Below are 27,654 nucleotides of genomic sequence, written 5' to 3' on the forward strand. Positions count from 1 at the left end.
CGTATTTATTGTGCTGAATATAACACGACCCACATTTTTCAAGACTAATTTGTGGCCAAAGATCATTGAAGACCAAATAGTAGTCCCTGATTTTAATACGACCCTGTTTTTTAGGATATTTCCATTGGAAAAAACAGTCTTATACTTAGCACAATAGGGTCTATGATGCCTGATAATGGTGCTTTGACAGTTCTGTTCTGTGTTTGGCTTGCATTTCAATATTTTATACTTGGCTCTATCACCCCCTGTCCACCCTGAAAGGGGTTGCCCTCTTTTGTGAACATTCCCCGGGTTTCTTTCCTTTTTTTCCCTGAACAAGGGTATTTTTCTTTCTTTGCCCTATTGAGGGTGTAAGGACAGGGGGTGTAATTGACTTTGTTTTTGTTAAATTCATGTTAGTGCTTGCTTTTGTTCAAGGACCTTTACATAATTTTAGATGTTGACATTTTATTGTTGGTTCTTTTAATTTCACATTTTGCACATGCCACTTTTTTGTTCTGTTCAGTGGTTTGATTTATCTCCAGTGTTATGTAAAACACTTTGTTTCTTTGTGTGTAAGTGTTTTAACAATCCTGTTTATTATCATTACATTCAGCCATGTATGGTTTGTTAACACTTAAACCCTACTGTATATTTAGACCAGAGTCCCCAGGCGTGTATAATTGGTCCAAGAAATCCAGGGAAACAAAGATTTTGATTGTATGACCCATCTATGGTTCAAGAGTTACAGGCCAAAATAAATAGTGGCCTGTTAAGGCGCCACCATGAGGCCAACTTGAAATATTTGGAGAAGAGGTTCTTCCTTGGTCTACTGGCAGTCTGGCAGTGTACTGTGCGTGCAAAGTTTCACGGCGAACAATGCCGGAGATTAGCTGTTCACATACAGACGGAGAGACACCCAGACAAACTCACATGAGCAAAAACATAATCCCTCGCCTAAGGCCGTTCTGGTGGGGATAATGAGAATATTCAGAGGGGAAGAGGGGGAAATAAAAGACAGGTGTAAAAAAAAACGAGTGAAAGCCACAGTGAGATGGACAGAGAGAGAGGAGAAGGAGGGAGGGGTCAGTCATAGGTTGAACTGGACACCATGTACCTAAAGGGATAAGGCTGATGGTTAGTGCTAGTGCTAGCCCCTGGTCACAGGGTTAGAGGTTGATGGGGCTTTATTCATGTGCTCATCACAGCGTCACAGGGCCATTGAGGGACGTGGCGCCAGTCCACTCCTAAAAGATAGCGCAGACCCGGTCAAAGCCGGGCCATGCCGCGCCGTGCCAAGCGAGACCGCGAGGCGCCAAGCCCTGTGACGCCAGATAGTCGCCCTGCCAGGAGGCTTAGCGGACATGGAGAGAGAGGTGTTTGTGTGAACGGCTAAAGGGGGTTAGAGAGGGGGGGGTTATAAGGTCAAAGTTATCTTTCTAAGACAGCTGTGAAATACTGTCCTGCGTTGTCATTTTTCGTATATTTAGTTTTTACAGTCATGCAGATGAAACACATTTTCTACACAAAACTGGAAGTGTGTGTGAGAGAGAGAAAGAGAGAGAGAGCGAGAGAGAGCGAGAGTGAGAGAGAGCGAGAGCGAGAGGCGGGAAACAAAGGCAGTAATGGTGAGGCATCCAATAAGCTCTCTCCTGATACGTGCTCAGTCCATATAGCAAACACATGAATACTCCCTCTCTCTCCCTAGTTCACACACACACACACACACACACACACACCTAATCCCCTACAACTCTCTCCCGCCAGCAGAATTAACCCTAACTAGCGACCCCAACGTGGGGTCAAACCCTGTGTGTGTAAAGCTGACGGTTTAAGAACAGATTTGGGACAGATTTCTTTCCTGTTCACACACCTTAAATGTCTACCATGCCACCCACAGCTCTCACACACACACACACACACACACACACACACACACACACGATTCCTGTCCTTTCTCACAGCATCTAGGCTTCGTGAGTTAGAGGATAAATGTGTGTGAATGAATGAACACATTAGATTTCGTACAAACTGGGTCCGAGTCTTTAGTCAGAAGAGCTTTTCTCCAGAGTTCCAGGAAGCCATTTGTAGATGGTCTTGTCTGAGGTGTTCGAGTGTCTTTAATGGGAGACAACTGTTATCCTACTTATCTGATGAATACAAGACTGCTTTTTTGGTGATGTGCAATCCCACCACCTGACTCCCTGCCGCACGCACAATCTTGAGGTTAGCCAAGCCCGACACCCGTGGCATTAAGCCGCTTAATGCGACGTGAGATGAGAATGACAGCCAATTAACTGCATTGGTCTGTTGGGTGATGGGACCTCCACTTAGACAGACAGATAGTCACACACACACACACACACACACATACACACTTTAAGTGGCAACTTAATAGGTGGATTTCGCACACAAAATCGAAATGCTGTACGGAACCACATACAGTATATTGTATGCATGTGCACACGATTGGCAACACACATGCACACAACACATTGCTTAGCACTGGGATGAAAGCAATATACCTCAAATCAGTCAGAGAACAAAGAGAAGGAGTTGTGGCTTAAATTCCTCATGTCGCCTTCTTGTCTCGGCCTCAGCGCTGAGATCTGGCGCCTAACTCTGTAATCCTTAAAAAGTCAATGTTTGAACACAAACACTGAGCGAGTTGTCGATTGTTTAATTTAAGCTATAGTGTTACACAGAGTCGAGCCGAGAGGAACAGGACAGAGAGGAGGGCGCGTACATACGTATGCATGTATGTATGTATGTAACATAATGGTGTGTGTGTGTGTGTGTGTGTTAGTGCGACTATATGTGCACTAGTTCAGAGGTATGTGAGGTTTGCCCCCACAATGTTCTGTGTTCCAACAACTGTCTTAAACTATTAAAGCTGTGCCAGCAATTTGTGAAACAAAAGCCTAAAGCTCGAGTTATACTTGAGCTTCACGTGGGTGCCACACAACCACATATGGAGTAGTAGGACAGTGTCGTTATCAACAAGAACTTACTTTCAAGTTAAACACCTCGCACCATCACACATGGGGTAGAAATTAAGCTGGCGTTAACTTACTCCAAATATATCAATATGCACTGCAGAGGCCTTGTGTATCTAAAAAGCCACTTATCAAGGACAATCAAGAGCCTGATACTGCTTGCTACAAACATAGATAACATTTTTTATGTGTCATCTTAGAAACACAGTTTGTCTCAGTGTCCAACATTAACATTGTAACTATCTTGACAGAAAGAAAATGTTTACTACGAACTGAGAAAAACTGGCCCATGTCTAAAACCGTTCAACTGGCACCTTATCGTGCCCGCAGCACTCAAATATTTGTTTTTCTCCATTTGTAAGAAGGCCAGATCTCAGGCCTGTTGCCGTGTTGTCTTTATGCATGAAAAGCCATTAAAAAGGATTGCCCTTGGGAACCCCCCATCAGAAAAATAAACTGGATATTGGATACATTCACTTTGAGGTTGTGCACTCCAATTCCTTCACTGTAAATACATGATGTTGTGTGCACGTAAGAGTGTGTGAGCATGAGTGTTTGTGCATGTGGTGTGTATACAGTATGTAATTGGTCTTGTGTGGTTGTACTTCACATGTGCACATGTTCTGTATGTGTGCTTGCGCGCGTGCGTGCGCGCGCACAGTTCTTAGTTTATTTGTACATTAAGGACTGAATAAACCTACAAGTATAGCAACATTTGATCCATTGAAGTTGTGAGGAAAATGTTCCTAGTCGTCAATAGGCAATTTCATGGCGAGTAAAAGTAAATATATTTAGAGAGTTAAAGCCAAGGTTACAAAGGTTTAGCATTAGGGGGTGTGGCTAGCATTAGTTCTAGTAAGTGATTTTGAGATTATGGTTAGGATTGGGTTATTATGCTTTAGGTTTCGGGATAGTGTTAGGTTGGCCCAGTAGGTTTAGAGTTAGGTTAGGATTGGGTTACTATGCTTTAGGTTTAGGGATAGTGTTAGGTTGGTCCAGTAGGTTTACAAGTAAGACGCGCAAATGCGGGAAGCGAACGCAGCTCGTGCAGAAGGAATTGGAACGATACAGAGAAGGAATTGGAACGATACAGAGAAGGAATTGGAACGATACGGAGAACCAATAGACGGGAGTTGCACCACTCAGTTCACACGGGTGTGTGTGTGTGTTTTGTGTGTGATACAGCTGCGCCCTCTGGTGGCGGGCAGGTTGTGTTACAGCGTGACAGACAGACAGACATGTTCCGCTAGGTCTCATAGTTAGTGCTCACTGCTTTCGCAAAGAATAAAAATAAATTGTTATGTCCTCACAAATACACTAAAAGGCCATGCACACTGAGCACTATAACTTATAAAAACAAACTATATAAGAAATACAATGGTGAACAATAGTTATAGTGCTCAGTGTGAATGGTGCTTAAGACAGCTACCCGTGTGTGTGTAGTAACATTCTCGTAATGTGCTAGCCAAAGCGATACATACAGACTTAAGGAGTTGGTATATTGTTTTACTGTGACTTTTGAACCATCGGTAAACAGGGGTTTTGAAATCTAAACGCTTCTGGCCAAAACCTGGATCTTGTATTTAATGTCCCCATTAGTCTGCAATAAAATATGTTTATTTCCGACCACACCAATGGTAGCAAGAAAAAACAGCAGAGAAGGTGTGAATTAAGGAAACCAGACTCATGTATGCGTGTAGTATAAGCCACACACACACGTCACACGCGCACACACACACACACACACACACACAAATTAAGACCTAATCCAGGCATATTTGCTTTAACTAAGGAAATCCATGTTTATCATTCTTTGCTATTTGCAGTGTAATCAAACCTCCATATTAGACATTGCTAAACTGCCGGTGTACTATAATGTATACAACACATTCTGCACACAAAGAACCAAAGTGTTGGGAAAAGCAATCCCATAAACAATCACTGGAAAAAGCTTTTTTTTGTCCCGTTGGGTTAAATTAAAACAAATGGCAGATCTACAACATCCCAATGCGTGTACATAATTGACAACTTCAAACTGCCCAACAACACAAAGCTGTGTCCAAAACCCCTCGATGCAGCAGTCAAACACAGGGCGTAGGAGCTGTTGTGACAACATTGTACTTATTTTAACGGTTCCCCAGTCTGAATTTTGGCTTATCCGAACTGGAATCAGGTTGTTTTTTATCTAGTCTGACAGCAAAAAAAAAAAAAAACACATGAAAACTGATTGTTTTGCAAATCAGATTTGAAACACATTCCTAGGTGGTTTGAAATGTGATTCAAATTTGATTTGTAAAGTTGTGTCTCTGTCTGGATGTTCTAGCCACTCAAGTTGGCTTAGGGTCAACAATCAAACTGCATCACTCGCAGTGCAACACATCCTGATGATGTAACATACGGTAAGTGACATAACGCAGTCGTTCTCAGACGTTATATTTTATATTTGGCCGCTGTGTGCCGGGAAAGCAAAGATTTTAGTTCAAAATGTTCACAATATTTATTTGAACAAATGTTCACGATAAAAAAATATATATAGCAGAGTAAGCAGACCTACAAACTCATAGGGGCGGCAGTAGAGCAGACGGATGGGAACTGCGAGTTTCAAAGTTCGATCCCAGGCTCCCCCAGAGTTGGTGTCGAAGTCTCCTTGAACAAGACGCTGAACCCCTAATAGCTCCCAATGTGCAGGTGCCTTCCATGCTTTCCAACGCCATCGGTGTATGAATGCGAGTGTGAACGTAATGCACAGTCTATGTAAAGCGATTTGGATAAAAGTGTTATACATTTACCATTTCATAGTGACATGCTATGAGCTTTTATATCAAAGTATAAAATATGGTTAAAGTGGTGGAATTTATTGTGACGATACATATACATATTTAGCTGGGGACCTCCTGGTGTTCCGGTTACAATTGAGAGCAGATAGGGGTTCAGTACTGTATGTTGCTCAAAGACTCTTGGACAGTAAGCTAAGCCAAGAGGATGTGGATCGACCTAGCCTAGGAACCTACAGATTCCCAAGCTCCAGCTCCAACTCCTGAGCGACTGTCTGCTGCGAGAGTGTTTATGGCAGGATGGACTTTGGATAACAGACTTTGCCTATTTTTGCCAAATTTTACAGAAAGTGTTCGCCTGTTATGTCAGAATAGCAATGCTAAGGTTCATGCGGTTAAGAACACACTAATTGCTCTTTTCACTTTGTTGAAAACTGATTGATGGAATATATCTGTAATGAATATATCCATCCATAAACATGCTGAAAACTTTTTTTCTTCTAAATTGGGTTGTGAGAACCAATAATGATATTCAGTGCAGGATATGGGATTCAGGCTGAAATGAGTAATGTTGCATTCTTCAAGTGTGAGACTTGATGAAAGTCTCACTGTTGACTGGAAGTGTTTAGATAAGACATTTTATTGGAAATGCAAACAACTTCCAGATTTAAAAATAAATAAATAGAAACATTGCCTCAGTCAGACCAGCAGTACAAAGATTTCGATGAGGTTTCCATAAGAGCATCATGCTTTCCCTTCCTCCTACTCCCAAAAAGTGACGGCTCCAACCGATTTAGAAAAACCCTAATCACTGCAAAGAATGGCCAAGGCAGCGAATGGCCCACACTCTTCACCTAGGTCAGCAACTACTCAGTTGTCAGGGAAGAGGCGCTTACATTACAAGTCACATGAGCACTTGAGCGTAGGATCAAGTTCATTCGGGAGGACAAGTTGAGCCAAAGATTGTGAATTTGAGCTTGATTTTACAGCTTCTCTGCAAAATGCTAGCCATCTATAATAGTGTGTGTGCGTACGTGTAAGTGAGAGAGAGAGAGAGAGAGAGAGAGAGAGATATGCGTGTCCACGTCTGTGTACACTGCTGGCCCATTTAGACCTGGTGCAACCTATACGTTGTTATACCTTTGAATCGGGGAGCTACCTCGGTGTCTCATTTGTTGCTATACTAAAATGAAATACGGATTTTAAGGTTTCAGAAACCTTAGGTTAGGCTTTAGAAGGCGTGTAGAAACTGCCTCAGGTCTAAATGGGCTAGACAAAATAAGTACTGTACACACTACACCTTAAAAGATAGTGATTTGGTTAAAATAAGTGTTAAAAAGCTCTATATTGTGATAGTACTCATTGCTATAATAATATAGTGTTTGTTGCAGTAACTCTCCATGTCTCTCCAGCTTTTTATTAAACAGAAAATGCAGAAACCGAAACTGGGATACCAATTTTATCCAATCAGGATTAGGATAGAGAAAGCAGTCAACTCAAGACACAGATTAAACAAGAGGAAATGTTAAGTGATGACACAAAATTGGAACTGGAACACTATAAAAATTAAGCTCATAAATAAGCCCCAGTTAAGCAGTTCAGGTCAAGTGCAAAGACTGTACTGGGCAGCTCCGATGTGTCAATGTGTGAGACTACAGTAAAATCAAGCTGAGCTCTGCTGTGTCATCATCTGTGTAAATAAAGTTTTACAAAACAAAAAATGGCTGGTGCATAGAATAGAAAGTGGGGTTAGATATTCTAATGCTGCGTGAACAGTACACAGCATGGTATTACAGAATGTGATCCTAAACAGGCCCATAGCCTCAGGATGGTGCTTCAACACACCAATGCCAATGATACGTTTTTGTTTTCGAGGAAGGAAATTATGAAGGGAGGCGGGAAACAAGCCGGCCAGAAAGAAGAGAGGAGACGGAGGGACAGAGAGAAGGATGTTTTTTGAATTTGTATTAGTCGGGTCAATAGTGCAGTACCATCACACAGTACATGATCATCCTTAAAGCCACATAGTGTACATGCCGGGAGATTCCGAAGACTCAACCTGCCAACGGAATCCCAGTACGTGGGACTGAAACGCTCAATCTCCCTGCAAATCTGCGACTGGATATTTAACAAAGGAACCTCCTAATCCCCCCGTAACGGACACACAAATCCAGTGTGTTATAGACCCCGTGTCTGTGGAGCCTAGCAAAACGTATAAACACATTGATTACATGAAAATTAAGTACAAATTCTTCTGGCGCTGGCATAAAATATACACCGACATTCCACCTCAATAGGCCCCTATGGGGCTCGGCTGAGCTAAGATAAATGGAGAAAAAGCCCCCCAACCCTCCCTCCACTCCTACTTCTCTCTCCCACTCTCTCATCCCTTCATCCGTTGCTTTGACAAAAATTCAGCATACACAGGTAGGATTGAGGTCAAAGGTGGAAAAAAATATATAGAAACCTTCATAAGTATGCTGACTGCCACACACCATTTGACAAAGGGCCTAAAACACAGGTTTTCAAAATGCAATTGAATTATTATTTTTTAAAGCCGTTTCGCATTAGGGGGGCTGTAGCCAGAGGCCGCAGCTATTTTTGGGAGCCTTGCATGGACACGTTTCGGAACCCCTGGATTACATTACTTATTACAAGGAAAAGTGTGAAGCGCGTTGCTCCCCCGGACGCCCTGGTTGAATTAATGGGCAAATAACCGTTTCGAGCAAAGTGTTCCCATTTTGTGACACTGAAAATATAATATATTACTATTATAGAACGAATATTGAAGATAAAGTCAAGATGTAATCATTGCTAACTTATCAGGCTTTAGTTACAGTATGTTTTTCATTTTTAAGTGGTGCAACCACTTAAGGAGCTTTGTGTGTCTGTGGCTGGGTCTGTCAGAGCACGAAAATATTGTTTGGTTGGTTTTCACAACCAAGTGTCACTGTTGTGCAGCCCCACCCACACACACACACACACACACACACACAGCCACAGCCACAGCCACATGTAGCGGAGCTACAGTACGATCCCATATAGCCTGAAGGGATGCAACGCTCTGATTGGTTAAATAACATCTTTCCGCTTCAGAGTAGAACTTCAAAATTAAATGCCCCAAAAAGCCATTGCACCAGTCTTTAAATGATGGGTGTGTTTCATTTAGGTTTTTCTGTGTGCCAGCATGAAGTTAAGTGTACAGGTGCTGTTCACAAACCTAACACTTAAACCAGTAAGACGCCCGAGGGCGAGAAGCTTGACAGCAGACTATGGGCGAGCACTGGTGCTTTTTCATGGAGGGTCAGATCAACATATGGAATGAATTATGTACTGGTCAGCTCCATAATGGAGATCTAAGGTGGCAGCGGAGGCAGTATCTTGAGTGTACAGGGTTTGATGAGGGCCCAGGTAGGGCCGGGCCTTCATTTTCGGGCCTACTGTTGAGTACTTTTTTGGGCAGGCCCATCTAGAGTTTGAATGGACAGGTATCAGTCAAAAGGGAGACATTGAAGAGGAAGGGTGGATGGGGAAGGATCAACATATGGAATGTCAGAACCGGTTCTGACACATATCCATACATGGAGATCTAAGGGTTTGAGATCAGATGTAGAGTTGCTGGCCAATATTGATACCAGGGATCTCCATATATGGGCTTAATTGCGACAGCAGGTCGCAATTAAGATTACTATGACATCAGGGATCTACATCACTGATGATGTCACGAGACCTGGTCACCATATATGGGGGCTTTCCCCATGTATGGTGATTTTGAATGATTTTGACTGACGGACAAAGAAACCTAAGATTTTAAATGAGACCTGTGGTTGCAACAAAACACGCCCACCATTAATGTTATTACCTTCAGCTATCTACCAGTCATAATGTCTGATGTGAAAAGGGTATGATATTAAGAAAGAGTGCTTAACCACTTAAACCCTATTATAGTTGAGCGGAGTCCCTCTGGGCTTTATGCCAGTGTTTCTGTACTTTTGGGGAAGCTTTCCCTGCCAATAGCCACAATACGGATGCTGGGGTTTAAGTGTTTAAAGTCATAACTTAGGTTAAAGGACCACTTTGGGTTTTTTTCAACCACGGTTCATGTTTTAGGTTATTAGAGAAAGTAAAATATGAGTGTTCATTTGTTTATTTGCTGCTTTGCTTTCTTTCGTTTTAACTATTTTAGCATTTGAACAATTGGCTAAATATGTATTTTTTTTAAATTATTTATTATTAGTTACTACTAAGTCCTACTAGACCCCAGGAAATTACTTGTAATCTGTAAATTACACATTTAAAGGGTGTTTCTAAAAGCTGCTTAAGAAAAACTAAAAGTGTACACAGTACGTACTGTACATGGGAACACAATAATACAATCACGGGATCAGTCTGCCTGTTCCTGTGAATTTGACAGCATTTTTACTGGTTGAGTAAAGTCAAAACATGCAGTCTCTATAGGGATTTGTGCAACCTCAAACAATCACTAATGTACACTCCAGCACATGGAAAATGAGAGCGGGGGTTATGTAAATGTGAAGTGGTAAAGCATTGCAGGGAAGAGGACCAGTCTCAAAGGGATAGCCTGCGTTACTCATGCAAATTGTACAGAAATCTGCAAGCGATTCGTCCTTCTCTGTTTATAATTTAAATATGGAGGGCAAACAAAGCCACGACAGGCAAGGCCTTGAGAAATATGTCAGAGTATTCTCCCCACTTGAGGTTATTTGTGAGCCAATATGCAACGTGTGAGACGGAGCTTGAAAACATGGAAAAACTCAACATACAATCTAATTAAGATTTGTTCTACCATGTCACACTGTTCCAAGTTCAAATGTAATATAGTAATTTATACAATAATTGTATTTTCTTCTGTGGATTTCTTGGGATGCCCTTGAGGAGCTAAGAGCATCTGTGGGCCACGCTGCTAAAATTACATTTTATCATCATGCCAAGTGGTCCTATAAATTAATCTCCTTGTATTAGAGTTGATTCGGTATGTAAAAAGAATAAGCAGATAAAAAAAAATCATCCTTTCATTCAACCTGTCGGCCCTATTTTGCCGACAGGCAATGCGTTTATAGGCAGATTTATTTTCAACAATTTTCTAAAATGGCCAACAAGCTCACAACAATGTTGTTGCGAACGCAGTGAGCACTTACTATGAGACCTAGAAGATCATGTCTGTCTGTCTGTCTGTCTGTCCCGCTTTTGTGCCCATATATGGAGCTGAGTGATTACGTCACCATGACTCAGCCATAACCATATAAGGAGTCCCCAAAGCAGCTATACGTCCAAAACCCAAATATGTAGGAGCTGCGTTTGCGCGTCTTACTGGTGAGCTTATACTATAGATTGGCTACTGTATTTTTGCTATTCGTCACACGACAATAGGGATTACTGTACAAGTGGTTAATATCTCCTATGGAACATTAATCATAACTTTTTCATACAGTACAGTGTCGTGTCCTTTTCTGTATTTTGTAAAAACAAATTGAGCCCCCAACCCCTCCCCCCTCTTTATATAGAGTGTCTGAAAACCATTGTTCCCCGCTGGGAACCTGGAAAACCATTGTTCCTCGCTGGGAACCTGTCAAATAACTGTCACATAAAACTGGGGATGGGCTGTTTCCCCAATCTGTCGCTGTACAATGATCTTACCACATGAAGACTGTGTGTAACATTTGATGCGCAGCTGTGCTTGGATCAGTTTCTATTCCCGCTTTGCGTTGAAAAGGAACTATTTACATTTTGGGTTTGTCAGAATATGTTCCTCAAATTATTAATGCGGTCACTGAAAGGTTAACCCTGTCCTGACCAGTCACATTGCAAAAGGTTTGGAATGTGACCTGGTTAGCTAAAATTTGCCGGTCAAATGCACCTTGCACAACTTGTATCGCCCGTCGGGTGGAAACCTCATATGTCCAAAACTGTTACTTTTCATGATTCCAAAATGGCAGATCTCAAAATGAGCTTGTGGCTCTGCTATTTTTGATACTTGTAACACTGTAGTAAGATCAAGTAGCACATTCATTTTTGAATAAACTTAATATAGACATAAAATGTTTCTGCCCAACATTATTTACATTTAACCCATTCAACCCTATATACTTTGCTGACCAGGGCCCTTCCTTTCTTCCCTCTATACCAATTCTCTTTGCCAAAACTAGCCGATCTACAAGCTCATCGAAACCTAACGCGTTGAGAGATTGTGGACAGGTTATTTTGGCTAAATGTTCGCAAATTATGACATGCTAAGAATTTGGATGCTAGAGTTCATGTGGGTAAAGAAATCTGTATTTCTTCTTTTTACATTTCGGTCTCATCAATGCACAAAAACGAAATTGACAGCTTAGCAGTGGTTGATTGAGGTGATAATTACCTATTTGACACATTTTGATTACTCAACAGGGAGAGCAGCTGTTACTGATTAAAAGTTTCAAGCTGATTACGGACGGTTGGTGTATTAAACTCAAACAATAATTTCATAATCCAAATTAAGCTCAAATTTAATTAAATTAGAATACATTGGTGTACCACATTCACCATTATTCATTTGTTGGATAAAGTTGTTGTTGGTAATTGTCACTGTATATTTGCACATACGGGAAATATGTCCTCAGCAATTAACCCCATCCTACTATTAAATAAATATATCATAATAAAGCATAAATTATCTTTACAACAATGTTATTTTGAGCTGAAAAGTGTACGAATCTGTGCCAAAACATTAAAGGAGTGTTTTCTCAAAAGCTGTTATTTCCAAAACTGCTGGGTGAATCCAAGCAAGAGTCAGCTCATTGTGTAGCTATGATTGTCTAATGTCTACATTCCTATGAAATGAAAATAAATAGCTAAATGAAATGCAAAACCTTTCAATGGCCATCTAGTTGCTGTGTTGTGTAGGCTGTCATGTCATGTAAAAGTTGAGGTCCTTCAGTAGATTCACAGTATTATTAGGTAGTATATCGTTGCTGCCGGGTGGAAACAAACCTTGTATGTTTTTAAAAATCAATTTAAAACTAGTCCATACCCGGCAATGTACACAGCCAAAACATGCAGACTTTATGTGCTCGGTATGCACAGTTTAAGTTTTGTGCAGTGAACAGTGATTTTATCCTATTGGTGTGTGTGTGTGTGTGTGTGTGTGTGTGTGTGTGTGTGTGTGTGTGTGTGTCACAGTATCATCAGCAATATGGACCATAATCTACAGTGAGTAAAAAGAGAAATGTACAATCTATCTACAGTGAAAAGCATTTACTGCAGTTTGCCTTGGCAGGCCTCTAATTATGATAATGCCAGAAATCCCAGTAGTCCCTGAGCGAAGGCGCCAGAGACATGCGAGAGAGAGAGAGAGAGAGAGAGAGAGAGAGAGAGAGAGAGAGAGAGAGAGAGAGCATGAGTCATTAATCTGAGGACAAGGCGGAAGGCCTGGTGGAGGAACGTCCACAAGTGTCACTGTATAGTTTCATGGCTACCAGCATAGGATCGACAAGAGTCGGTCCTACTTGTGTGTGCGCGTGTGCATGTGCATGTGCATGTATATCCTCACTATCACCTTATGGAGGGGTTAACCCATTAAGTTAACCTATTAAGACCCGAGGCCGATTCTACAAATGCCTTCTAAGATTAGTACATCTCACTTTCCAAAATAGTAGATGTACAAACTCGCAGCATGGCACAAAGTGAATTGCGGTGAGCTTGTATATATGCTATATATAAAAGGGGGGTGAAATGAGGACCATTTAAAACATGCTCCAAGCTTAAAGCTTATAGATTGTGGACAAAACATTATGCTCTCCCGGGATGTTTTTGAATGGGGTCCTCAGCCAAAAGCATATCAATTTGGGGGTCTTTGCAATGAAAGTGTTTGAGAACCATACTCATTCATGGTGATCAACAAAGCGTGAATATTTATTCTGTGTTTGTGAGATCTTGGTGACGTGCGTCTTGGCAGGCATGGACATCGTTACAGGGCTCAAACCTGTGACATATTGACACAATGGTCTGTCTAATGCCTGTGAGCTACTGTATACGGTTCCAGGGTCCTCAATGGTCTGTCTAATGCCTGTGAGCTACTGTATACGGTTCCAGGGTCCTCAACTTATATGTGACATGACAGGCCTTTCCTGCAACGTGTCTGCTAAACTGAAATGTCAAAATAACAGCTGTGTCCGTTTCAATTGACAGTAATAGTTTTTCCTATCGTTCGTTCCTTTGTTAACCGGTTATGTCCTGGCCCGGGCCCGCTGGCGTAGCGGTCCGGGCACCTAGGCTGCAATGCAGCCCGACAGCGAGTCGCTGGTTCAAATGCAGATCCCGACCATAGAGTTATAAAATAATAGACGTCACCGGATTTCCCCACCATCCACTTGCATCGAGTTGCTCACCCAATTGGAATTGGGCCATATGTAAACGCACTGGGCCGAAAACATTAACGAGCACCGTGGCTATGGCTCGTGCATGGCTCGCGCTCACCTATGGCTCGATGATGATAATGACATTTATTTATATTGCACCTTTCAAAACAAATGTTCCAAAGTGCCGCTTGAAGCTGCAATACCACTTTTGGTCACCATGTCTTTTTCGCTTCAATGCTTCCTCTCGTTGACGTCTCCATACAGTATATACTCTAAGATCCCGGTGACCTTTGCTGCATGTCACTCCTCAGCTCTCTCTCCACAATTTCCTGCCAGCCTACTGTCCTATCAATAAAGGCATAAAAGCCCCAAAATAAATGCACTAATGGAAAATTAATTGGGCTCTGATTGGGCTGAAAATGTGGAGTCATACATAATGGATGTGTCATAGATGACTGATGTCACAGAGTGGTGACAGAACCACATTGGAGCCACGCTGTTCCCATGTGGATCCCGAGATCCACATTATTTATTACATTACATTTGTATTTGTAAACAACATAAAACAATATTCAATCAAAAAAAATGCCATGCCCAAAATAGGGACGCCTGGTTTGGGCAGTTAGTTTACAGTGTGCAGTCTTTGCACAAAAGCAGGGGTGTTCAATATTTTTCAGACACCTTAGAGAGAGGAAGCACTATACATTATTATTTTTTAATTGTGTTGCAGATTTCATAGATTTAAATGTGACTTGTTTGACAGCACTATCATCAGTGTTGTGCAAATTAATGTGTGGTTTTTTGTGAGGCTTTTTTGGCTCTGTACTTGGTCTGCTCCCTTTTCCCTCTACACCAAACCCATTTGCGAGCTACGAGCTTGTAGATATACTATTTTTAGCTAATATTCCCCTCAGAATAGGGATGCTAGGGTTCAAGTGCTTCATGTATAAATAAATAAATCACACCCGTGTGAAGCGAGTAGTGCAACTCCGTGTGGGGGTCCCCGTGGGGTCCCCGGAAGTTCCAGACCCCAGGAACGTGCCCAGGAGGCCGGGCCAATTCCGGCGAGCCGCCCCAAGTCCAAAACGGTTGAGAAATGACAGAGTTACTGTGTGGGGGTCCCCAGGGGGTCCCTCTACTGTACTGTACCACCCCAAATCATCATATATACAGTGTGTGTGTGTGTGTGTGTGTGTGTGTGGCTGCGCAACAGTGTCCAAGCACGCTATTTTCGTGCTTGGACACAGGGACAGACCCAGGGAATGGAGTGGTTGCACCACTCAAAAATAAATCCTATCACACAAAGACTTGGCAGCCCCCTGCAGTAACTGAGAACACCACACCACACACAGGGTCCTAGACGCCCTGTTGAAGACCCCTGCACTAAAGCCATCGCGGCATCAGAAGAGTCGGAGGATATGACGCTTGGGTTACGATATAGTTGTGCGATAATTGTGCTTCAGGTCTCAAACTGGTACTAAAAACAATGCTATCTGCATGAACTTCCAAAAGGGCAAACAACAAAGACTGCAAAGAACAAGGAGGGTGAGAACTGAGAAGGAAAACAGTGACGCAGAATGCTTAAGACAAGATCTGAGAGGAAAGCCCCGGTTTCATTTCAACCCTTTCTCTCCGTCTCTTGGTTTGGTCTCACGTCGAGGTGCAGGGGATGACATGAGGACAGCCTGCAGCCATGAGTGGAATGACATGACAGCCTGCAGCCATGAGTGCATGGAATGTTTCATTAATACGCCCATAAATAATAGCCTAACAGATCCATTAAAACTCTGATGCTAGTACTATACAGTCATGTACTTCCATTTCTGTCCAATGTTTATTTTGAAAAAGGATGGATATAATGTACACATATTTTTAAGGATCGATGCAGAAACATCTTAATTGTAAATTAACGCCCTAATTGATAACACTACAGCGAAGTGCAGTACCCGGTGTCAGTCGGACCCACGGTGGTCCAGAACCGCCAAAAAGGCCTCTGCCCGGGCTCTGGACAGGGTCCATATATGGAGCTGGCCTGTTCGGACATCACAACACTCCATATTTGGGCATGCCTGACACAGAACTCCATATAGGAATAAAGGGACACAGATAGATGGGTGGAACGGGTACTCTGACACGGGTATTGCATAGCCAGGTGGGGCATGGATCTCCAACTTCCATTGTTACCGACTCAGTGTTCTACAGCTGGGCACCGGTCTAGTACTTTTGAATTTAAAATCTGAAAAGTAACAGTTCTGGACATAATGAGGTTTGCAGCCGATAGAGCAGATATGTTAAAAACAAAAGAAATCGGCCTGGGCCATGGCTCAATGGTCCAGGCACCTTGGCTCGACTCCCGATCCCGACGGCCTTAACTGCATGTCTTCCCCCAATTTCCTGTCAGCCTACTGTCTGTCCCTCCATAAAATAATAAATAAATGCGAAAGCCACAAAAAAACATTAAAAAAAAACGTTAATTATTATTATTTTTTTAATCTCTGATCTGAAGGGAAAGCCCAGGACACTTAATTCCGACCCCATTTCGTGTTTCGCCTTGCATCGAGGAGGTTGCAGGCGCGACACACGAGGACACCCTGCAGCCAACAAGTGCATCATGGAATGTACTCGTGTTCAAATAATTAGCCAATAAATAGCCACGCTAACAGATCTAAGTCATTAAAAATGTGCAGTTCCTTACCATGCTGAATGTCTTTCATGTCCAGGTGCAGGGAGGACATGAGGATTCCCACTGCCTGAGAGCGCTTGTTGTTAAGGAGCTTCACAACCTGCGGAGAAAAAAACCCAGTGGAAATCACGTCAGGAACGTCTGCCATCACGTCATGAGCCCAGGAAAGACTAAAGTAAAACACAAGTAAAATCCTGAGTGTTAATTTTAATTGTTAAAAACATGGAACCAAATGGAACAGATGTCACGGCGGTGTTGGGTGGCTAATGGGTAACCTAATAAAAACAAACAAAAAGGAACATCTTCATAACATCTAGTGGCGTACTGAAGAATAACCTCGTCTTTTCACAGCTGTATACAGTATGGTCAAGGAGCTTGACAAGGAGAGACACAGGAAACAAACGGGATTATCACAACCTGGCCAAGCCAAACTGCAGAGAAGCCAAGAGAATGCTTTCTAGAACAGTAGAAAGCTGTTTTCACTAGCACTAGTGAAAACAGCCGATCTACAAGCTCACAACACATCGTGAGCTTGTAGATCGGCTATTATCACAACTTCATTTAATTTAATGTATTTAAATGTGAGTTTTAATTTTTGTAAAAATTATTGAAAACAAAATGTAGGAAATTAAAAGAAAGGGATATTAACTACCACTTTTTGGGAACCACTGAACTACTGTAAGAGCTTTAACGCAATGCTTTTCAAACCTTTTGTGCCCAAGGTTCAGCAATGGGTGAGTCAAAATCAAGACACGTCGCCTATGTTCATAGCAAAAACAGCCGATCTACAAGCTTACAATGGGTCGTGATGCGATGTGTTGTGAGCTTTGTGTTTGAAAATTTGTAGAGATAAAAAAAGAGAATGCCTTTGTACTGAAATGACCGCACACAAGGTACTGATGTAGTCAATTAAATGTGAAAACAGCAAACGTACTCACATGTTGCACAACCGACCTTGTCATTTCAAAACAATTCTTTGAAAATGTAATAAAAGTGAAATATTTTAAGCTACGAATTTCCTGTAAGGAAACTGTTCCAAGGGGTGACCTCATCAGTAGGGTCGTGCACAGACGTTTGGGAGGGAAGCAGTGATCAGGAGGAGAAGACATGGGATCCCCTCAATACACACACACCTAGGCTTTGAAGTATGAAGTCATACTGTACATACAGGCACATTCCAACCACTAGTAACTGGTTTGTGAACGATGGTATTACTGGGCAGCCAACTCGGCATGCAGACCTGAACCCCATAGAGATGTTTGTATTGGCCTTTTGAAATATGCTAATATGAGATACTGGATGCTGTAATCAACAAGAAGTCTTGAAATATTGCACTTTAAATAAATAATGAATCTACAATATATGAAGGTTTCACTTTTTGAATTGGATTACAGGAAAATAAATCCACAATATAAATTTATTTTTGGAATGTATGTGGCTGGCATGTGCATTCAAGTATCTAATTGAATTGAATAATTTGAATTGAATGACCACGCAGTCACAGTGCCAATGTGGTTCGGTTCAGCAATAGAGAAATTATGTAGGCTTAAAAAAGGCATTCTATTCTATGAATACAAATGAAACCAAACATGTGGTTCCATTTGTATACTCTCAAGAATTATGGTCCTTGAAATTAAAATGTTTGAGAACCACCAGTATTGGAATTGTATACCAGACGCGAAGTCTACATACCAGATCTGACAGTGTGATAAACTGGTTCTGGAAACGGTTCCAAATGTGATGGAACCAATTCCGGTTCCTCAATGTTGGATCTGGTTCCTTCGGTTCGGTGCGCGGCAATTTGACAACCAGGTCTAAATTGGACTTAATTTTCTGGACAGCGTGCAAACTCAATACCTGAAATGCACTGTTAACACTACCGAGCGGCACGGGATGCGTTACGTTCCCATGTCCCAAACCAGTGATCCAGGGCTGATCAAAAGCTGAGGTCAGTGTTGGCCGATCATTAAAAACACGGACACAACAATAATTCAAATGTAAACAGAGATGACAGCTGGAAACCTAAGACTTACGTCTTGTGATCGTATGATTGCAAGTTTTAATAGAGTCCATTCGCACATCAGCCAGCAGCTGTTAGATCTCCTGTCTGTGAATGAGTGAGAATGAGTGCGTTTCTGCGTGATTAAATAATTAGCTTGGATTTCCATGTCAGAGCCGGACAGGCCGAATGGAAAGGGGAACATGAGGTCAACTGAACTGCAGCGTGTGCAGTGCATGCTGAGTGAAGCATCGTGTGTATGTTGGCATGAGTTGCATCTATGCGTGCAGTCGTGTTGGCCGAGGCGTGTGCGACTGTGCGTACTTAATGTGCTTGCGTGGGTCACGGACGTAACATGTACTGTAAAAGCATGTGCGTGCGTGTGCGTGCGTGTGTACTACATAAGCATAACCTTCCTCTCTCGGTGTAGAGAACAAAACCTATTGTCTCTCAGTGCAAGCATGTTTTCAGATGTCTATCAAAGCTCTGGACAATGGTCATTCTGGCACAGAACAACCAGACCTTCATCACCACCACCACAATGGGTTTAGTACAGCGTGATGGTATTCTTAACCATATGAACTGTAGGGTCCCTATTATGGGGGCACACCTGGTGCATGATTTTGGAAACAAAATCAAACAAATAGGGATTTGGTTCGTGGTTTGATCCGCGGCTCAGTGCAGCAGTGTTGAGGTATCATGATGGAGTAAATACGATGAACCACTAACTATTGTGATCTAATGATGATTATGGAATCAGTTATGACAGCGATGACGATGTCTAATTAATGGTTATGTAGTGCAAAATAACTTGTAGGGAACCTGTTGGATCTTTATGATGACACGGGTGTGAGATGGGTGTGGGATTGATTTTTGGTGTATGTATTTTGAATCTGGTAATTATTTTTATTTGGATTGATTGCAGAATTTGATTATTGAAACAACTTCGAGTATGTTATGTTATATGTATAATTATATCGATACTGTAGTGTGAAGATGATCAAATAAACTAAAACTGCTCATGTTGGCCTGGGCCGTGGCTCAGCGGTCCAGGCACCTTGACCGGTAGGAGTGTGCCGCGGGTTCGACTCCCGATCCCGACGGCCTTTACGGCATGTCACTCCCCCATCTCTATCCCCCATTTTTTTTTAAAGAGCTCCCGTTGAGCAGGATGGTGCCACTGTCGTGCATGGCTTCGGCTGCCGTTGATGTATGAATTTGTACCACGTGTAACATAATGTGTGACGGTGTTTGCCGTTGCTGCTGTGTGCGTTAAATGTGAACGTGAAGTACATTGTGACTGGTTGGAAAGATTAAGAACATTTAGTATAGACTACATCATCACACAATCTGGATTAATTATGAGTTGTGTGTATATACACAGACTCCAGCTGTATGCTTGACCTAATCAAACTGATAAACTGTAGACCGTAGCACCAGATAAAAATATTTATGAGAAAAATCATAATCACTTTAAATTGTCAATCTGGTTTGAATGTCTCTACAACAACCGGCTGTTGTGGGGAATCCGACTGAGGACCGTTCGCTTGCACAGCAACAAGAATTTGACCAACCTTCTACTTTCCCACCCATGTAAGACTGCTACAGTACATGACAGACTCATAGGCGGCTATTAATGGTTATGACATATTTCCTCTACGTTAACCCGTTTCCTATGGCTGCAGTGCCCTGTACAATGACAACAAAGAGAAACAACATTTTCCACTATCAAAATAAAAGCCTTCCTGGTAGGAGCAATTTCAGTGGAAAAAAAAAGATTTCCAATTATTTCAATCAGCTAGCGTCAGAGGGAAAAAGGAAATACATGTGTGCCCATGCATGAACACGCGTGTGCGCCTGCACACACACACACACACACACACACACACACACACACACACACACACACACACACACACACACACACACACACACACACACACACACCTCAAAGTAAGCCTTTCACATCCCAATGAGAGCCTCTCCACCAGGCTATTCACAAGGTTAATCGCCGAAACAACTAGAAATTCCTAAAACACTATTTGGCAACTCAAAATTGCATCCAGATTTGCCACACAAAAAAAAGAGCAAAAAACACCAGTCGGCATAAAAAGACTCCGGCGGTGGGACGACGATAGTTCAAAGGAGACTCCGAAACGCACGCGACACGCTAAACCGCTGACTTAATGAAATGTTATAAAAGTTAACTGCAGCCAAATAGCCCCATAATCAGATAATAATCATGAAGGAAACAATACAGAGTGGGCTGAAGAGATGGAGGGAGAGAGAGATTATAAAATGGATAGTGAAGAAGGCAGGGGGGGCGAGAGAGACAAGCAGAGAATTGATAAAATGAGCAAGAGAAGAGAAGAAAGAGAGAGAAGATGGTGTGGGTGGAGAGAAAAGTACATAGAAAAATACAAATTGAAAGTGGACAGAGGGAGAGAGGAGAGGAAGAAAGAGATCGAAAGTGGACAGAGGGAGAGAGGAGAGGAAGAAAGAGAAGGCAAAAGTGAGGGATCACCAGAAAGTGAGAGAGCGGGTGACTTGAGCCCAACTTATATTTTGTAGGTAGACGGTGTCACCAGGTAAAATATAGCTGACCTACAAGCTCACAATGTGACGCGGATGCGATGTAGTGAGAGCTTGCAGGTCAGCAGTTTTCGGCCGCGTGACACCGCCGTACAACGGAGCATGCACCTCTAAAAGGGCAATTTTAGAGGTGCATGTGTTGCGAGGAATCCAGTGAAACCGCATCGTGTTTAGGAGAGCCTTGTAAAATAAATAAGCTCTACATTAGTGGAGACCCTGGTCTGTCTGCCATCTACCACCGCAATGCATCATGGGGGAGGGGGAGAGCGCTTTTAAATGTGCCTCTCTGGCCCCGTTTCACTTAAGGACTCACAAATATTATGAAATCGACTTCAAAGTTGAAAACCTCCCGTGCAGCCCCCACCACCCCCTCCAACAAAGGGAAAAAATAAATAATCACATACATTGAAAAAAAGAAAAGTACCATTGCACACTGCAGCCTTTCATAGGGAGCAGTTTACCCACTTTGCCTTCTTTAAAATGACATTCCCACAACAGGAAGACACCAGGTTGAAAGTGCTAAGTAGAGAAGGTGAGAGGTTCAAGTAAAAAGACTAAAGTAAAAAAGTGATGGTGTCACTAGATCGATCCCATCTTTAAAACAAAAAAACATTATACCGTTTCCGTTAAGGAGTGCACGGCTGATATGAAAGCACCGTCTCAGAGTTTATGCGAATGTGTGCATGTTGACGTGTGTCCCTGTGCGCGCGAGCGAGCGAGAGAGAGAGAGGATGCAGCTGTAGAGCGAGGGGAGGAGCAGGCGGGAGGGTGTAGGGACGGATGGAAGACTTTCTTCTGTGTAGCAAAAAGCCACAGACGCCAAAACACCTCAGAAACAGCCAGCATCCCCCCCCTCTCCCTCCTCCTGTTGCTCGGTCACAGACACGCAGATATATACAGAGAAAAGCAGACAAATAGGAGAACTGCAAAAGTGCATCCATACAAAAAACACACACACGTGTGACACGACATTGGTTGAAAAGTCTATGTTTGCAAGTTCAATCTAGTTCATCTACACAACCAGAACAACTCACGTCACAGAGACCATAATAAATATTATTTTCAATAACTGGATTCAACAGTACTGCTGTGGCATTTCACAGGTTCCTTAGAGACTAGGATAGACATTAGATGCATGCTTCCTTTAAGACCCCACCCCTCATCCTACCTGCTTTTTATCTGTGTGTACTGTATATATTGTCGCTGTCGGGCAGAAACCTTGATATGTACATATTTCAACATCTTACTTGCTTTCAGATTAATATTGAAATGTCACACACGTTGTGAGCTTGTAGATCTGCTATTTTCACACGCGACAGCGTCAACATGTACGTACATCATCAATAGAGGCAATGAGAGGCTGACAAAGGATGGAGATGAAAAGCGAGGAGAGGAAAACAACGGGAAGGAAATGTCTTATTCCCTTCTGAGTTAATGGAATAAGAAAGAATGAGGAGACAGGGAAGAGGGAGTTGGAACAGAGAGCAGGTTCTCACACACGCTGACCTGCTTGGCCTTGGACTTGGTGATGGTGTCCGAGAGCGGCTTCTTCTTCTCCTTCACCGCCGTCTTGCAGAACACCTTCGCAAACTCCTGGAAGTCCATGTCGTCCGGCTCGTCGATGTCCTCCCACACCAACGAAGTAGACGCCTCCCTGAGACAAAGAAACACATCCACAAGCACAAACTGAAGTTAAAAGTAGCCATGATACATAGAACATGCTATGACATTGAAAGGATTACAGTGAAATAATTAGGAATTAAGATTACAGTGAAATACCACCACTAATAATAATAATATTAAAACTTATTTATAAAGTAGGGGTTAACTGAACGAATGTTGTGAGATTGTAGATTGGCTATTTTCACAATGTAATTAAATCCGTCGGGTGGCAGCCTCATATTCAAAACTGTTACTTTGCAGGATTCAAATAAAAGAATTGCAGATCGACAAGCTCAAGTTTCGAGCTTGCAGATCTGCTACTTTTGATGCTTGTGTGTGACGCTGTATTATGATAAAGAATGGGTTTATTTTACAAAAAACACAAAACGTTAAAATATGGAGATAAGAGGTTTCCACCCGACAGCTACGATATGATCAATCAATGTAGACATCACACATCCCCCACACAGCGACATGGTCAAACATGCTGCGTACCTCTTGGTGTGCAGCTGTATCCTGGTCCAGTAGAGTGGTTTCATGGGGGCGGGCGGCTCCACCACGGCCTTCCTGGGGGGCTTCTCGTGCGCTGCGCCGCCCAGGGCATAGAGTCCGAGGGGCAGGGGAGGAACCAGGAACCCCAGGGCCCCGGGGGGAGCCGGGGCTCCGAAGGCACCCCCTGGAGGAGGAGGGGGAGGCGGGGGACCACAGCCAGGTGGTGGGGGAGGAGGCGGTGGCGGGCACCCCATTCCAGGTAGCGGAGGTGGAGGAGGAGGTCCGGGAGGGCCGCCCGGGAGAGGAGGAGGTGGTGGTGGTGGTGGAGGTCCCGCCATGCCGGGCAAGGGAGGAGGCGGAGGCGGGAGGGCTGAGCCCGGTGGCAAGGGGGGCGGTGGAGGAGGGGGAGGCATTGCACCCCCTGGTAATGGAGGAGGTGGTGGTATTGTGTGTCCTGGAAGCGGTGGCGGGGGAGGGGGTGGTGGCATCGCTCCTCCGGGGAGTGGTGGTGGTGGGGGAGGAGGTGGCATCCCTACCTGGAAGGGCGGAGGCGCGTGAGACTGCGGCTGCTGTTGGCACGCGCACTTAAACTCCGCCTGCACCGCTTTGGGCGAGGTGGGAACAGGCACGGGGACGCTCAGCTCGCCAGTCCGATCCGCCGCGTCCGCACAAGGCACTCTGAACATAAAGCTCTCGTCCATGGGCGAGGTCTGGACCGACTTGGCTTCCAGACAGTCCGCCATGGCCGTTTCCGTCTGCAGGTGCACGTCACACACGACCCTGAGGAGGCCATCCTCGCCTCCGCACTCCTGGTCCCGGGTGCTGGCGGTCGCAGTACTTTCCAGCAGAGGGGGAAGATTCTCGAGCTCTGCGATCTTGGTCCTCAGGTCCTCGATGGTTTGCTCTAGCTGTAGGATGACGTTAACGTGTTCCACTTTCAGTTTGACCGTCTTTAGCGTGCAGTCGTCCTGGAAATGGAGAAAAAAAGAGAGGCGATATCACGATTTTGACAATCTGATAAATCTTTTTCCTCAATAAACGTGATTCATCCGTCGGTTTCTGGTTCTAAATATTGGTTTTGATACATTTTCAAATGATGTCCTAGCCCTAGAACTTGCATAACAAAAGTGTATTTAAAACCTTATGTAATACATTCAACACATACAACAATAACCTCTTCCAAACAAATAACATGAGCAGACAAAGAAGGGATAATACGATCTTGAGTTTTGCCTTTTTGGTAAGTTGTAAGAAATGCTTTAAGGCCCATGGGCCAAGCCACTGGAATACAAATGTAGTGTACGAGTATAACATCCCAAAGGATTTATGGGAAAATCAACTACATTTTTGCAAGACTATGAAATTTCACTTTGCAACCATGAAGCTAATCTGAAAGGGGGGCATTCCATGGTTTCTTCAGTCCAGGACCAAACTTTTATAAATGTATTCCTTAATTCTGGGGCTCAACATAATGAAAACCAAGAACCATGAACCAAATCTTAATTTTCTCGTGCATTTTTTAACATCCGCATCCATCAGCAAACAAGCGTGCTGTGACAAATTTTGGATGTAGACTCATAACGTGAGAAGCACTGGGGTACAACGAGGAACAAACTAAGTAATCAGTCATGAAAATGTACTTGCTCTTTCTGCCATTTAAAAAAAAGATACCCCTCTGTTCTGCAAATCTATCCAAACATGACGTTTCACAGGAACACAAGATGACTTCAACCCTGGTCACCAATTTGAATCCTTCACAGCAGCTTGAAAAGTCTGAATGTAAAATCCTCAATCCTGTAAACTAGAGCCGGGTGTTCTAGAATACGAAGGAAAATCGAATGAATTTATTATTAAAAAAAACCCCCAGATAATTAATTTAATAAATAATTTGAGCCCTATTGTAGTCATGTTATTATAGGAACAATGTGTTGCACTGCAAGGCGTTGTGAGCTTGTATATTTGTTAGTTTCACTATTTTTACTTGACACAGATGTGAAACAAAGTATAAAATGAAGTGGTTAAACGATTCATTTAAAATGTACTTATCGATTATAATACAACCCGTTTTTTTTAGGATATTTTCATTGGAAAGGAAACGTACCGGTAGTCTTATATTCAGCACAATAGGGTAATAATCGCTAAGAACGTAAACGATAGTTGCAGCTCTATACTAAATATCATCTTGGACCATGACTAAATAATATTCCAAGCTTAATTTAACTGGTCTTAAAGGCCGCATTATAGAGCAGCGAAGTCTTGACTGACTATAAACGATACAGAGCCACCTCCCTGACAATATCGCCTGGACAGTTTGTTTATTTTTGGACCACTATTCGTACATGAGTCAATCCTAAGTATTTTCCATAGGGAAAATACTTCAGTGAACTAGGAGATGAGTGAGTGACTTCAGGACCTCGGTACCTGAGTGAAACAAACAACAAAAGCCTCTACCTGTTTGGCCATCAGATCCACATGAATGATTATTAATCACTAGTCCCTCAAAATATACTTGATATAAATATATTTGAGAAACCTTTGTAACATTATCGATTATAGGTCATCGGTAAACAATAGTGTATTTGATTTTGATCAATTACAAAGCCATCCTTCCTTCCTCCAGGCTGTTGGATAAATAAATACCAGGGTGTTTTAGGTCAACTTGTCCGCTTAAATAAGGTTTAAAAACCAGGAAGATCAAGAACATTTGGGTCATAATTTGTGTTGCCAATAAAGCACTGGTGTTGATTTACAAGCTGGGGTCATGATGGTGTGACTACATTTTTCCACAGCACTTGATCTACCACATGACTGTTTATCAGCAACACATATTATGTGCCTTTGCTGCCACCTGCTGGTTATACAGTAGAGCACTCAGAAACCTGCCAGTGGACTACACAATAAGACTTCACATAGTAGTAGTAATAGACTAACAATCACATTTTAACCACTTAAAAGTCCTGTAAGTCAGTGGTTCCCAAAGTGGGGTCCGGGGACCCCCAGGAGTCCTTGAGGGAGTTCCAGGGGGTCCCCAACTAAATGAGAATTAGGAACCAAATTGACCCTTATGGGTCTGTAACTCAGAGAACGTACAAATGGAACCAAATGGACCCATTTGTACTCTCAGAGATAAATTAACATTGATTTTAAAATATAAATATATAAGATAGATATAAGATAGAAATGCCATTAAATGGGGGTCTGTAGAATACTATGCATGTCAAAGTGGGGGTCCTTGAAATTAAACGGGTTGAGAATCACTGCTAGAGCCGTAAAAATTATCTTTTGGAGGTCCCTCTTTTCAAATGGGGGTCCACGGGCTAATTAGTGTCAATTTGTGGGTCTTGACATGAAAAAGTTTGGGAACCACTGCTGTAAGTAATACGTTTACAAATTAAAATGAATTGAATACATGATAAATAGCCCTATATTCTGATAGCAGTGTTTTTTCAGTAGCAGGGGTCTCCCCGTCAACAGAGCTGTTTAATAAACAGAAATTTATTTTCAGGTCGGGATACAAATTCCATCAATGGATTCAGAATCACAAAAACCCCCTAGTTTGCCATGTCACATGCAACTTAAAGCATAAGGAAAGTTTTCCATTTTTGAAATTTTGGCCTCATACAAGATGTTAATGGGAGGGTCACAAGAAACCCCTATGAAAAACATTGCTCAATACTGAAAGCCGGTCAACAAGTGGATTTATGTATAGACAATATTTTAGGCCAATAAACAAAATGGACTATATACCAAATTTCCCACTTTAAACAAAAGAAGCCTGTCGGTTGCCGGTTGAAGAAAAATGACTGACCTGCAGTTCTTTGAGGTCTTCCTTCTGCTGCCGTTTAAGACCCAGGAGGGCTGACTGGTATTCTAGAGAAAAACATGGAGAGACTGTGTAAGGAGTAACACGGGTACCATTCTGAACTCCCAGGATCCTGGTTAGATTTTGCACCACCACCAGCGGTCCAAATAAGACCCTTACTGAGTCTGTAACTTCGAGAGTGTGCAAGTGGAACCAAATGGACCGGTATGTATACACTCTCAAATGCATTTATTTGTTGCCTAAAAGCAAAACTTTTTTTTAAAATACGTTCCAATGTTCAATGCCAAAAACACATTA

General features: G+C 42.7%; 1 protein-coding gene across 1 annotated transcript in view; it reads right to left on the reverse strand.

Moving 5' to 3' along the window:
- Window positions 1-27,654, reverse strand: part of fmn2b (formin 2b) — a gene marked incomplete at its 5' end in the record, with an annotated part of 95,960 nt that overhangs the window by 47,543 nt on the left and 20,763 nt on the right. Inside the window, 4 exons of the mRNA XM_080790069.1 lie at window positions 16,802-16,889; window positions 22,887-23,034; window positions 23,538-24,502; window positions 27,343-27,404. Coding sequence (XP_080646195.1) covers window positions 16,802-16,889; window positions 22,887-23,034; window positions 23,538-24,502; window positions 27,343-27,404 — 1,263 coding nt within the window. The remainder of the gene's footprint in view (window positions 1-16,801; window positions 16,890-22,886; window positions 23,035-23,537; window positions 24,503-27,342; window positions 27,405-27,654) is intronic.

The sequence above is a fragment of the Protomyctophum bolini genome, assembly GCF_963924005.1.
Source record: "Protomyctophum bolini genome assembly, chromosome: 18".
Lineage (NCBI taxonomy): Eukaryota > Metazoa > Chordata > Actinopteri > Myctophiformes > Myctophidae > Protomyctophum > Protomyctophum bolini.